Source organism: Chanos chanos, chromosome 8 (genome assembly GCF_902362185.1).
Source record: "Chanos chanos chromosome 8, fChaCha1.1, whole genome shotgun sequence".
In the NCBI taxonomy this organism is placed as follows: domain Eukaryota; kingdom Metazoa; phylum Chordata; class Actinopteri; order Gonorynchiformes; family Chanidae; genus Chanos; species Chanos chanos.
This window is the reverse complement of record NC_044502.1, coordinates 12,807,518-12,822,119: the sequence shown is the minus strand read 5'-3', so window position 1 is coordinate 12,822,119 and position 14,602 is coordinate 12,807,518. Positions and strand designations below refer to the sequence as shown.

At 43.7% G+C, this 14,602-nt stretch overlaps 1 protein-coding gene across 2 annotated transcripts; it reads left to right on the top strand.

Annotated features, from left to right (window-relative positions):
• The first annotated feature begins 739 nt into the window (after window positions 1–739).
• Window positions 740–14,390, top strand: ankrd6b (ankyrin repeat domain 6b). 2 transcript variants are annotated; one of them, XM_030781412.1, is made up of 16 exons: window positions 740–1,036; window positions 3,961–4,059; window positions 5,618–5,716; window positions 6,408–6,506; window positions 6,735–6,833; window positions 7,254–7,352; window positions 8,014–8,112; window positions 8,435–8,512; window positions 9,078–9,176; window positions 9,614–9,748; window positions 9,866–10,036; window positions 12,344–12,496; window positions 12,728–12,841; window positions 13,075–13,366; window positions 13,750–13,931; window positions 14,046–14,390. In XM_030781412.1, the coding sequence occupies exons 1-16, from the start codon at window positions 911–913 to the stop codon at window positions 14,346–14,348; spliced, it is 2,247 nt and encodes a 748-aa protein (XP_030637272.1). In that variant the 5' UTR covers window positions 740–910; the 3' UTR covers window positions 14,349–14,390. The 2 variants fall into 2 exon arrangements, with proteins under 2 accessions (XP_030637272.1, XP_030637271.1); XM_030781411.1 differs by having other exon boundaries at window positions 9,072–9,176; window positions 13,750–14,390.
• Window positions 14,391–14,602: the final 212 nt, after the last annotated feature.

The window sequence follows — 14,602 nt, the reverse complement described above, 5'->3', positions numbered from 1 at the left end:
GCGTTAGCTGACAGAGATTAACTGCGAAACACAATGATGGGTTGTAATGATGGGAAAGGCGGCGGGTAAAACTCCTGTCAGAGGAATAGACATTTCCTCTGAGTCATTTTGCCCTGCGGATATATCGAGTGTTAGGCAGCAAAACCGCGCCGCTTTGTACAGGGGCCTTTGTTTGCACGCTGCGGTTTCATCTAGATTAATAAACGTGACCCCTTCTCTCACTCCTGCATGGTGATGTTGGTATGTTTTACCCTCTGTTTGATATGATAAGAGTTTATGAGATTATGATTTAAAGCACTATATTAATTCTATCAATACTTTTAATTCTACGCCCATTTGATTAGTTGACTCTCCTGTTTCATTTACTGCAGGGAGGTAACTACTCTGCTAGAGGACCACGGATCATACCGATTTTCCAATACTGACACAACTGATTCACCTTTTCAGTGTCCTTAGGAACTGTAAAGAGTGAAATCAGATATCTCAGATGATGTCATTAAATTAGAGGGCTGAAACCAAACCTTACAGGACTATAATTCTCACACCCCTTAATCACACAGGGGTACAATCTGTACTCTTTCCACTCCATTGACACAATATCTATTAAACTACTTTTTTTTTTTTTTTATTTCACAGTCGTAACCCCCTCATTCCCCTTTTTTTTTCCTGTTTGCTCCTGCATTGTACCCATAAGCACATCTGTTTCCTGTTCTTCGTCAGGGGTGAAGCTGGACATGAGGTTGGTTGGATTCCCGCGAGCATCAGATGACCGAGCCTTTCACGTCAACTCCGCGTCTTTCTCCCTCCTTCTCTGCTTGTTGGACATGAGCTAGAGGGTCCTAGACTGCGACCTCCCCCCTCCTCCTTCCAGATCCTTCCGTCCCCCCCCCCAGACAGCGGCCTCTGATTCATGAGCCTGCAGGATGCGGCTGCGGTCCACGCACTCTCGGAGCGGCTCCTCATAGCCTCGCACAAGGGCCAGGCCGATAATGTGGTGCAGCTCATTAACAAGGGAGCCAAGGTAGCCGTCACCAAGGTGAGCGTCGCTACTGGAAACCATTTCTGGATTTGATTGACACACGGTGGACAGTGGTTGAACGGACTGTCTGCGGAACAGAAAATATATATTAGTTCTTCTAAAGTCTTTGCTTAATAAAAGGTGACAACAAACACTCATCTGAGAAGGTTTTTAATGGTCTCAAACCATGTGTGAAAGAGGTTTGTTCTTTCTGGGTTGTGAGATATGTAAAAGATAATGGTGAAACGGTTTAGACATAAAATGTGTTTTTGTTATTCCAAGTATAAATGCTATCATTAATTCTCGTGCCTTTTGTTGTGGTTTATTTTTGTATTAGGGATTTTGTATTGACTGTGCGTGCGAGCAAACATCTGTACATTTCGAATGTGACTTAACCTTTTAATCTGACGGTCGTAGCTCGGGGCTTTAGCACTGTAACCATTAGTAACGTCTTTATTTCAGGATGAGGCTGGATCTGCTGATATGAAATATAATGTAAAAAGGGCAGTAATGTTGACTATTATGGCATATAAAAGTCAAACTCTGCTTTTCGTAATAAGATATCATTTCGTTCCTTCATAACCACAGCAGGCAAATCAAGGCCAAATGGCAGTAAATCAAATATATAACAGTTGGAATGTAACAGACTGCGCCTTTAAGAGGATGTGAGATTTTGCTCTGTGTTGTGGGTGTGTGTGTTGTGTGTGGGTCATAAAAATGAACTGAATTGCAAACTGATATAATATTTAATATTTCGGTGACAGTTATATGAAGAAGCCTGGTCAGTGCTCTATCTACCTGTCTCTGAAAGTTCTGGGAGTGCACATGTGGATATACGTGTGTCCACATATATCTCACACTGTAAATCAGTGTCTCAGAAAGAGAAAGAGGAGAGAGAGAGAGAGAGAGAGAGAGAGAGAGAGCAAGAGAGACTGGTTTTATGGAGAAGACATTAATGTCCTCAATTAGATAAATGAAAAAAAAAAAACCCTCATTGTTCATTTTGTTCTCTGTTTGTGGAAAGGCTTAGCAAGGCCTGTCTGTGAGAGTTATGTGGTGGAAACCATGTGCTAAGGGGAGCTGTGTGATAGCGCTAGTGAAGGAATCAAGGCAGTAATTAGTGTCATGGCCTTAGTCCTAAACACACTTCATCTTTATGAGCTGGCCGGCCGATAAGACTCAGAAATTCTTTTGAACACATTACACAATAGAGTACACATATACACAATAGAGTTTATATACCCACTGCAGTTTGTGTACACAGGTGGTCCTTTATTGGGGCCAATCAATTGAAGCAGTTGCTGATGTTGCTGCGTATATGAAACATTGAAACATTGGAAGAGTTTTGATATAAAGACTCTAACTGAATAATGGCTGGCTATGCTTACTCAGAAATGGGAAGAAATATAAATACGATACACAAATCATCTCCTTGCAGGAATCAGGGAGTATATTTCTCACTGCTGCTTTTGATTAAGTCAAGTGTCAGTTTGAATCTGGTTTATGCCTCAAGAACATGAAGGAGTTATTAGGTATTGTCAAAATGTTGTCAGATTTCTTCTGTGTGTCAAAAGGTATTTTTTTGGTATCAGTCTCGAGGTCAGGAGAGTTGGTTATATTTTATGTGTTTGTTTTGGCTGCTATTCGCTTTAAGAGCTTAATCTGAGCTCCGGAGGATTTGAGTTTCGTCAGGAAATTCCACTCTTAGGGAGGAGTGAGGAAAGGTAGAGTGAAGGAGGCTCTGTTGCACCCTCCTCAGGTGAAAGGAGACGACACAGAAGTTAGAAATAGTGGTTAAGGCCCTGGCATCAGGCTCAAAACATTCTCTTCAGGTTCGAAGCAGTTTCTGGTAACCAAGGAAACAGTCCTCTAGCAACCCCCTATTGAATGGCTTTCACCTGAAATGTTTGTGTTGTGGCGGCCCTCCGAGTTAAGCCAAGTGAAACCCTATCCTGACGTGTGTCGATGCCAAACTGCCTCGATTCGACTGCGCTATTCCCAGAAATGCCATAAGACCTGTGCTTTTGGGTTTTAAAGGAGTGTCTGTGGGTGGACTGCGGTAATGAATGGTGATAATGTGGTTTCTCCTTCAGGTTGCGTGACCGGAGTCTGTCAACATACTAGTAAAGTTCAGACCTCATAAAATATGGCTGGAAGCAAGCAGACATGCCGACACAACCACTGATTCACAGTCAATTCATAACTTCCTGTTACATAAGAAGCAAGTTTATGTCTTGTAATACTCCAGTTAAAACCATGGATTAGACTCTTTTTCTTCAACACCTGAGTAAATGGTGAAATTACAGAGAGAACATATTCTGCTTGTACATACACATTGCTATGAAAAGCACATTTTAGTGTTCAAGAAAAAAAAAAAACTACAATACCATCTGCTTGGATAAGAATTATAACAATGTTTATGGTGTCATAGTATTTTTTTTTTTTTAACCAGGAGGCTAAACCGTGGCTTTTTAGGTTTAGTGAAGCAGGAAAATGCATGAACTGAAATGTTGTGACTATGGTAGCATCTTAAATCAGTTGGACAAGTGTGCATTAGTGCCGGCAGCTTTATCCTGGTGAAGATTAGACCTTTCTGTGATATTGAGTGTAAACATTAGGTTACAGTCCACGCGGGGTTTTATCCTATGCATGTGCTAGCTTGAGCTAACCCAATCTGCCCGTGTCCTCAGAAAACATGGATTAAACAGTTTTTTTTTATTTTTTGTATTTGTGGTTACTGTCCACTCATTATGCAGATGGGTTTGGACAGAAGGGTTCTGTCATTGCCAGAATAGGAACATGTGGTGTTTTAGACGTTCGACATCGTCAAATCACGCTCGCAACTCTCGCCTGTAAATCTCCGGTCAGAACAGTGAAGTTATCTGTGAAACAGACTGTGTTTTCTCCCTTTCTGATGGAACGTGTGTTCTCTCTCGCGACAGTACGGCCGGACTCCGCTGCATTTAGCCGCTTATAAAGGCCACACTGAAGTTGTGCACATTTTATTGAGGGCTGGCTGCGACCTGGACATTCAGGATGACGTAAGTATTGATCCAGTCCTTCTTTGACGGTCACTTCACTTAGAGCAACTTCAAATTTTAACCTTGTTAACTTAAAATCACCAGTCTTTATAGTTTGAAGCTTCTCAAATTTCTCTGTTTCTAATCGTAGAGGTTAATGACTGTACTGACTAATATAACAGGCATTGCAGACTGCTTAAGGAATTTTTTTTTTTTTCTTTCTTTCTTTTATTTACTCTCTTCCTCCACTTGTATCCACTCTTCTTAGACTAATTAGTGCCTTTGGTGAAATCTGTGGAGCCATGCTTAATTTTTCCTGCCATCTCTTTTGTGCCTCATAGTGAGCAAAACTCATTTTTGACTTTATTCATTTCCGTTCACATTAGCTATTGCATTCATTTTTTCAAAAATGAATTTAGCCTGTCTCTTACAACTCTAGCTGGTGTGTACGGGTGTGTGTGTGTGAGAGAGAAAATTGCCGGGGTTTTTTCTCTGTGGGCTGCCCCTTCTCATAACTCGGACACTAGCAGTGGTGTAGCTTAATGGCTTCCAGTGGCTTGGAGTGGGACTACTTTGATTGGCAGCTAGACGGAACCTCCCCTAGTCCTTCACTAGATTCTGGTCCAGGGGTAACTCTGCCTCTACCGACCTCCAAAACAGCAGATCTTTGGCTCAGTCAGATTCTGTCCACATGGACTGTGAGTTCTCGCTCCCGTTCAGCCAATAGCGCTGCCACTCCTGAGTCCGGCGGGCTCGCTGGACACACCTTTCCTCATGAGGAGGAGGAGGAGAAGGAGGGGCAACCTTGGAGGAGAGCTGGTAGCAGGTGGCAAGGAAGAAGAGAAGGAAGATTGGCAGAGGTTAGAAAGACCACTCTAAGCCAGTGGAACCCCCCACTCCCCCCCCCCCCCCCCCCCCCCCCCCCCCCCGACCTGCCCTGCCTTGGCCTGCTCAATCCCTCTGCTCAGTTAGACTCTATCCCCATCATCTGTTATGGGATGACCATCAAGCCTCCTCTATGCTTTTCACTGACCGAGAGCTTGGCTCATCTGTCGCTTTTCTGCCACATGCTACAACGGCCCTGCTTGGCCTGCTTTCTGGATGCTTACTGGTGCCTGTGCCCATGGGAACGCCATTTGTGGCGGTTTCTAAATGGACATGACGCCTCTGCTTGGCTGCTAGAGACACTCTCTCCTCTCTCTCTGCTTCTGACTGTGTGATCAGCTGCTGTGGATCTACATGGACTAAAAAAACAGACAAAAAACAAAAACAAAAACATGTTTGTTGCTGACCGCTTTCGTGATGTGTGATTGTTTTTTGGGGGGTTGGAAAATCAACAGAATGACTGTGCTTTGAATATAAAGTCATCATTTCTGCACTAACTTTCATTCTCCAATTCTAATTTAAGCCATTTTCATTGAAGTTTGTTCTCTTAACAAGGACCTTTATTCTTAACTTTGTTGTCAGTGGAAATTGTTTCATGTTTTATTCATCAAAAATGAACCTAATGATTTTCAGTCACTGGCTGTGATGTTGATTGACATGCTAAGAAACCAGTACTGTGCTTGACTGTTTCCAGGGTGACCAGACAGCCTTACACAGGGCAGCAGTGGTGGGAAACAGTGATGTCATCTCAGCTCTTATCCAGGAAGGGAGTGCACTGGACAGACAAGACAAGGTAAACACACCAGAGTCCCATAGTATACACTGACAGGCTCTGAGAACTTACTGAATCTGCTTACTGAGAATACACTCATGCCTTATCTGTCTCTTTCTCTCTTTCCCACACGCACACACACACGCATGACCGCAAACATATGTACTGTATATGCACAAAGTATACTCACAAGAATTCTTTTCTTTTTCTTTTCACACTTTCTGTCTTTTTCACTCTCCCGGTCTTTCTCACCCTCCCAGTCTTTCTCACTCTCTTTATATCTCTCTCTCACACACGCACACGCACGCACACACACACACACACACACACACACACACACACACACACACAAACACACAAACACACACACGCACAGATGCAAGCATTACATTATCCCACACTCACATTTAGCACTGCCACATTAAACACACAAACATACACACAAAGTTTTTATCCCACGCAGAACTTAGAGGCTGTGAGACAGAGTTTTAAAATCCGTACAAACATGTGTTCAGTCTGGCCAAAGTCACCACACTGAAAATATTACCCAAACATACTGTGTAATAACCGTACAAGAGCTTTTTTACAATTATTTAATATTCAGGGCTCAGTGGAGACACATACATTTTACACAAAATGATATAAATAAATCTGATTGCAGTGAAACCTTGATTTTTCATTTACAGTTTTTTTCCCCTTTTTTTCCCCACAGGATGGTAACACTGCGCTGCATGAAGTCTCCTGGCATGGGTTCAGTCAGTCTGTCAAGTTGCTGGTCAAGGCTGGAGCCAATGTTCATGCCAAAAACAAGGTCTGACTTAAAAAGAAAAAACTTAAGAGATTTTTTATTCGCTGAACTTCTATGAAGAATATTTTCCTCAATACTGCACATTCCGAAAGAGCGTATTCATAAGGGGAAGGCCAACTGTGCAAAGTAACTGTGTTTACGGCGGGTCAAGAGACTTTGTGATTTATGATTGTTGAAGTTGTTTTTGTCGTTTAATCTCCCTCTCTCCTTCTCTTTCTGTCTCTTTAAAAGGCAGGAAATACTGCCCTGCATTTAGCTTGTCAGAATGGGCATTCCCAAAGTTGTAAGGTGCTGCTTTTGGGAGGAGCACGACCTGACAGCAAGAATAATGTGAGTGTCGGCGCCCCCCCCCACCCCACCCCTCTCTACTTTCCTTTCTTTTCTTCTCCTCCGTCTGCCTTCCATTTTGGCCCACAGCGTTTCTCTCCGTATCCAAACAAACTGTGCGCAATCTGAAACAGTCACTTAATTATGAAACAGCATATTCTTCACTTCAAACGCTATCACTCCTCACGGATGAGTTCCTTCAGCAAACAGAGTAGAGAGAGGGAGAGAGAGAGAGAGTGAGAGAAAAAGAAAAGAAAATACAGGACAGTGCCAGAGAGAGACAGAGAGCTCTGAAATAGGAATGCCCATAGCAAGGTCTTTGCGTAGGAAGCTTTCACTGTGTTTGAGAATAGTTAACGATGTGCGTGTGCTTTTTTGTGAGGAAAATGTGGTTAACTCAGGTGATGCGTCTGTTTCGCTCAGGTAGGTGACACATGTCTGCATATTTCCGCCCGCTACAATCATGTGTCCATAATCCGGATCCTTCTGGGTGCGTTTTGCTCAGTGACGGAGAGAAATCAGGTCAGTGCATATGATAAATAATTACATACGTTTTTTCTGTACTCTCAGTAAACATGACATCTCCCGTCTTTGGGGAAAGTGAGATATTAAAAATAGTTTCCATAAAATGTCTATGGGTGTTTACATTAACTGCCTCATTTTGCAGGCTCGAGCTTGTCTACATTTGTATTTGCATTAATGTATGTGTTGTTGAAATTCTTTTCTTGCTCAGCATATTTGGATGATGAATTTCACCAATTGGATTTAGTTCTGTTTAACCGTTGTGGCTTGTGTTGGAAGGGTTTTAAGTCTTTTTAGGTTTAAATCTCCTTTTGTGAATCCCTGTTTTGGAGTGTTAAATATACTCATTAAAAAGTGCAAAATCAAAGCCTACTTTTACATGCAGGATAAGTTATGTAAGTCAACATTTTATACAGACGAGAGACGTTCCATCTGTGAAGCTGTGATTTCTTTTTTGACATTCAATTTGATAAACAAGATAAAAGGTCTAAACGTCTGTTTTGGTAACTACAAATTTCTGTTTTGTATTATTAAACGTGCTCTCTCCCGTCTCCCATAGCGACAGAGAGCACATCTGCTCTGCCGTTTAAAAAAAAAACGGCTTGTTTTTGGTCCTGTGTTCTGTTTTTGTGTATCAGACACACTGTTTGCTCTAACACAGGCAGGGGACACAGCTTTGCATGTGGCAGCTGCTCTGAATCATAGGAAAACGGTTCGGCTGCTGCTGGAGGCGGGCACAGACGGCACTCTCCGGAACAATGTGAGTGCCTCTAGCAAGGCTTTTGCACTATTAATAATCTTACCCACAACCTGATTATTTTTTTTTTCATGCAAATTGAAAGCACCGCGGAAACCCGGCCGCTGGTCCGGATATTGGCGACGCATCAAAAAACATTGGAAGCGACCGATTTTTGTTGTACAGTCACTCATTTGCTCATATTTCTCAACGCCGGTCATGAAATATGAATTATAAGGTAGCCTTGCGACCAGCGTGGTGAAACTCATCGGTGGTGGTAAACTTGTGTTAAGTGGAATTCCAGAGCTGACGCAAACTGAGCTTGTTTAGGGGTTTTCTTTAACAGGCAGGACAGACCCCTCTGGACCTTGCAAGAGAACATAACAACCCAGAAGTGGCTCTACTGTTGACCAAAGCCCCTCAGGTAAAAAAGAAAAAAAAAAAACAGCTTTTCTCTCTCTCTCTCTCTCTCTCTCTCTCTCTCTCTCTCTCTCATGCATGTGCACAAGCTGGGTTTGACTCACCCTGTTACGAAAGGCAGGATTTCCTTTGGCACTAAATTTCCTGACATCCTTAATAATATTTACAGAAACTCAGTCACACTGTATGATCGTGTTTCAAAAGTGTTTTGAGCGGTACCTCTTCAAAAAAAAACCCCTCAAAAAAACCCTGTTATCAATCCAACAGACTGTTTTTGATGCAAGCAGAGGCAGAAAGAGAAAAATATCAATGCTGGCACAGACCAGTTAACTGAGAATCATAACAGAGAGGATCATTCTACTTTATTGTGTTAGATAGTTGTGAAATTTAAAACAAATGTAATCATATCCATTTATGCGGACTAAGCGTTGAATCAGCCTTGATTTTATCTGATCTAAATGGTCAGGGTTTGTAGTGATGTGTATCCCTGCTAAAGACCTCCAGACATTGAAGTGATGAGAATGGAACAGCACAGTCATGCTGGTACGTCCTACTGTTCGCAGGTGCAGAGTTTTACCCGCGGCAGGAGCGTGAGGAAGAGGAGGGACAAACTGAGGGCCGAAGGGCGAGCGCAGTCTGTCCCGCGTGATGAGATGATGCACTGTAAGGTAGAGGAGAGAATACACACCGAGAAATGCACACAGATACACACCAACACACACAGACTCAAACAGCATTCATAATATATCCATTATACAGACACAGAAAGAGGGCAAATACACACACACACACACACACACACACACTCCCTTACACACGGACTATTTCCTCTGACACAGCGACTCTAATCTTCCTGAGGCTGATTGCGACTTTTACGGTCAGTGAGTTTTAAGGGTACATTTGGCTTAATCTCTGTCAAAGTAGGATTGGAGATCAAAAAAATGACTCAACCAGAACTGAAAATATGGATGTGTAGATGTCTTGAATTTAACCCTTTTGGAGATCTCATAAGAATATATCCCGTGGTATATTTTCTGGTCACTCTGGTGCATTTATGTACAGTTGAAGCCATATAATATCATATCTCTCTCTCTGTCGAACGCAGGAAAGTGTGTCACCAGCAGACGACACCCACAGTAGCGATCAAGTCGTGCGTAAACGCGGCGAACACAAGAGCGAAACCCCTGAGCCAACAGAGACATGCCCCAAAAAGAATCGCAACAAGAAACTCAAAGAGAAGGTACAGAGGGCGGTTCTGCCATCTGCTCATTAAACAATACTACTGTGTACTGACGCATACTGTCCCAAAGCATTGCTCAAACCAGTTTATATGTGTGTGTGTGTGTGTGGCCCACAGCCCTCTTTGTCAGACCCCCTCTCCCGCAGAGAAAACAACCGTGGCGAAGCAGCACAGAAAAAAAAGAATAAACCGCGGGGGTCGTCTCCTCTGGCTGTCCCTCCTCCTCACAGCTACAAGGCCTATCAGCTCTACACCCTCTACCGCGGAAAAGACGGCAAGATTATGCAGGTGCTGTGAGCAGGGGAAAACAGCAGGACAATTAGGAGATTTGGCTCCCGGTTAAACTAATTACGTAACCGCTTAATGAAACGTTGAATAAGAAGTTTATTGTGTGCTCCAGTGACTGGTTTCAAATCGTGGTTTTGCACAATACTGATTTTTTTTTTTTTTTTTTTTTATTGTGCAGGGAGAATTTAGTAAATCTTTGTTTCCTCAGAATATTTGGGTGAATAACTTCAGCTTAGTGTTCTTGAATGAACCCTCTTCTCATGTCTCCTTAAAATGACTGACTAGAGGTTTAAAGAAACACAGCCGATCGTGTCTTCTCTCTGCTTACTACAGTGACTACAGTGCAGTGAACTGGTAGTGTGTGTGTGTGATGGGCTGTGATGCAGCTGTAGATGTTTTATGCTTTACTTTCTCAGAGGTTTGGTATTTTTTTTTGTGGTGCTATTTCTCTGTCCTGTTGTGTTTTACTGCCTGTGCTTTTGTAGACTACATAGACTGTAGGTTTTCTGTGCTCATGTGTTTTTGTGGACTGTGTTAACTGTAGTTTCTCTGTGGTGTCTTTGCACAGTGTGGTATAGTTTCTCTGTGGTGTCTTTACACAGTGTGGTATAGTTTCTCTGTTGTGTCTTTACACAGTGTGGTATAGTTTCTCTGTGGTGTCTTTGCACAGTGTGGTATAATTCTCTGTTGTGTCTTTGCACAGTGTGGTATAGTTTCTCTGTTGTGTCTTTACACAGTGTGGTATAGTTTCTCTGTGGTGTCTGTGCACAGTGTGGTATAGTTTCTCTGTGGTGTCTGTGCACAGTGTGGTATAGTTTCTCTGTGGTGTCTGTGCACAGTGTGGTATAGTTTCTCTGTGGTGTCTGTGCACAGTGTGGTATAGTTTCTCTGTGGTGTCTGTGCACAGTGTGGTATAGTTTCTCTGTGGTGTCTGTGCACAGTGTGGTATAGTTTCTCTGTGGTGTCTTTACACAGTGTGGTATAGTTTCTCTGTTGTGTCTTTGCACAGTGTGGTATAGTTTCTCTGTGGTGTCTGTGCACAGTGTGGTATAGTTTCTCTGTGGTGTCTGTGCACAGTGTGGTATAGTTTCTCTGTGGTGTCTGTGCACAGTGTGGTATAGTTTCTCTGTGGTGTCTTTGCAGAGTGTGGTGTAGTTTCTCTGTGGTGTCTGTGCACAGTGTGGTATAGTTTCTCTGTGGTGTCTTTACACAGTGTGGTATAATTTCTCTGTTGTGTCTGTGCACAGTGTGGTATAGTTTCTCTGTGGTGTCTGTGCACAGTGTGGTATAGTTTCTCTGTGGTGTCTGTGCACAGTGTGGTATAGTTTCTCTGTTGTGTCTGTGCACAGTGTGGTATAATTTCTCTGTTGTGTCTGTGCACAGTGTGGTATAGTTTCTCTGTTGTGTCTTTACACAGTGTGGTATAATTTCTCTGTTGTGTCTGTGCACAGTGTGGTATAGTTTCTCTGTGGTGTCTGTGCACAGTGTGGTATAGTTTCTCTGTGGTGTCTGTGCACAGTGTGGTATAGTTTCTCTGTGGTGTCTGTGCACAGTGTGGTGTAGTTTCTCTGTGGTGTCTGTGCACAGTGTGGTATAGTTTCTCTGTGGTGTCTGTGCACAGTGTGGTATAGTTTCTCTGTGGTGTCTGTGCACAGTGTGGTATAGTTTCTCTGTTGTGTCTGTGCACAGTGTGGTATAGTTTCTCTGTTGTGTCTGTGCACAGTGTGGTATAATTTCTCTGTGGTGTCTTTACACAGTGTGGTATAGTTTCTCTGTGGTGTCTTTGCACAGTGTGGTATAGTTTCTCTGTGGTGTCTGTGCACAGTGTGGTATAGTTTCTCTGTGGTGTCTTTACACAGTGTGGTATAATTTCTCTGTTGTGTCTTTGCACAGTGTGGTATAGTTTCTCTGTGGTGTCTGTGCACAGTGTGGTATAGTTTCTCTGTGGTGTCTTTACACAGTGTGGTATAGTTTCTCTGTGGTGTCTTTACACAGTGTGGTATAGTTTCTCTGTGGTGTCTGTGCACAGTGTGGTATAGTTTCTCTGTGGTGTCTGTGCACAGTGTGGTATAGTTTCTCTGTGGTGTCTTTGCAGTGTGGTAGTCTCTCTGTGGTGTCTGTGCACAGCATGGTGACAATTTTCTTATGAGTGTTTTAGTTATGGTTCACGATTCTGTTATTTTTGCATAAGCCATCACATAATTGCAGTTCTGTGTTGGTGTGATTTTCATAATGGTAATCTCTGTGTAGTCTGATAGCGTATTAATGCTGACATTTAAAAGGTAATTTCTCTGTTTTTTTCCTCAGGCTCCTATAAATGGCTGTAGGTGTGAACCTCTAATTAACAAACTGGAGAATCAGCTTGAAGCTACTAAGGAGGAGATGAAGTCAGAGATTCACACAGTTCAGGAGCTGATGAACAGCAAGATTGGCCAACTAGACCGCAAGAACAAACACCAGGTACGTCCTCTCACTGCAGAAATACACAACACGAATCTAAAGCATTTCTCTAGGCTCACACATATACCGCCAGTAGTATGTTTTATGCCAAAATAACCTCAAGAATGCTCCTCTTTTTTATTAAGTTTATCCCAAGCCAGAGACTTCCGTAATGCTGTTGAATTACAATATTTCTTTTGAAAGCTTCGTAGACATAAAAATGTAATTGAGTGTAATTGAATGCTGGAGCAGATCCGGGCTCTGGATAAGATGACCTTGGAGCGAGTGTCGGCAGAGAAGACAGAGTGTCAGCATCGTATCGAGCAGAGAGCCGCGCTGGAGCGAATGGAGGCGGAGAAGAAACAGGTACAACAGCACAGCATTTTCCCCATCACCAGCGCGTGTATCTGCAGTTTACTGCAAGTCTGTGTAGCCTGTTCATGAAACCCATGTTTGTACTGTACGTGAGAGTTAAATTCAGTTCAGAACATTCGAAAATAGTCGTACACAAAAGTCAGACAAACTGAGATAGACATTCAAATAAAAAAAAAAGAAGTTATTACAAAGCCATTTCCCTGTCTTTCTTTCTCTCATCTCAGGCTTCAGTAGTGAGTGAGCTGAAGAACTGGTGTCTGTCTAAGATCCAGAATATGGAGATGCGACTGGCTGGAGAACCTCGTCAGCCGAAGCTCCGGAGGTCCTCCTCTCTGGCGGAAAGTGTCAGCGAAGCTGAGCCAGATGGGCACACCAGTCTGCCCGCTGTGCCTGGAGGCAGCGCTCAATGCCTGGCAACCTCTACCCTACCTGACCCCACTGATCTGGAGGCAGCGGCGGGCACAGAGGATGGCTCTGCTAATCACTATTTTGTGGTTCAGGTGGACAGTTCTCCAGGTAGGACACACACACACACGCACGCAAGTAAAAGACAGTTAGCGGTTCATTACATGCATGCATGCAGGCGTGTGCATATGCGTGTCCTGCACTCGCTGTAATGCTCCGCATGCAGACGAAGGCTTACGTAACGCTTACATAACTTTACTGTATTATTGTTCAGTCTCGTCTCCTTTGGGACAGATAAGAGAAATACAGTCAAAATAAAACCACATGCATCAGCTGTACTGCTTTTTCCCCCTCCAGGGACATCCCAGTGAGCACATGTTTGTGCTAATGTAACCATAACATGGTTAATTCCTACATGATTTAACAGCAGTTAAGTCATATGTTTATTATTATGTGGAGAAATATTTTCGTGGTTTTATGTTCTTTGTCTATAGACGACAAACAGCACGCACACGAGCTCTCCGCCCAAACTCAGAACAAATCCCTGCCTTCTTCTCCTCGGGTGGTCCGTCCAAAAGAGCGTTCCTTGCTCGGCACTGACCCCCGCAGGTTACCTGGGGAAGCGCAGGACCAAAAGCTACTACAACCGAAACCCAGAGGAAGCCGCACCGTTCGGGCCAGCAGCCTGTCCCCGGAGACGGAACGCCGCTGCAGCAGCCGGAACGACTGCGAGGGGGATCCGGACCGCGACGGAGAGAGGTGCCGAGGAGAGAGAGGCAGGCACCATAAGCGGCACTCCCAGGGCAAAGCAAAGGGCAAAGGGAGCTCAAAGACTCTGGAGGTGTTTGGGAAAAAGACGCCGGAGCCCACTTTCGCTCAGGAGCGGGAAAACATGCACGCCCTGGAGGTGACGCAGTACTTTTTCGAGGCGGTCTCCACTCAGATGGAGCGTTGGTATGAGAGGAAGATCAAGGAGGCCCGGTGGGAGGCAGACCAGAGGGCCCACGCAGACCGCGCCGCTCTTCTGGATCGGATCAGCTACCTGGAGGATGAACTGAGGCTACTGAGGACTAGACAGAAGGAGGACAGCTAACGCTGTCGAAACCAGCGCAGCAGAAAACAAACAAACAAACAACAATTACGAACAGTACCACGTAGCCATACGCAAAGTGATCACACTGCCTACTGCCTGTTAACACACAGCCTCTGTCTCAGTTTTTCATTTCTTCTTTCAGCTCGAAATGTAGAAGAGTGGACGTTAATTCATTAGTTATAAAATCACAAAGGGCAACGAAGTAAAACGGACGATTTATTGATTGACTCGCATCACGTCCAGTGGAGAGTGGG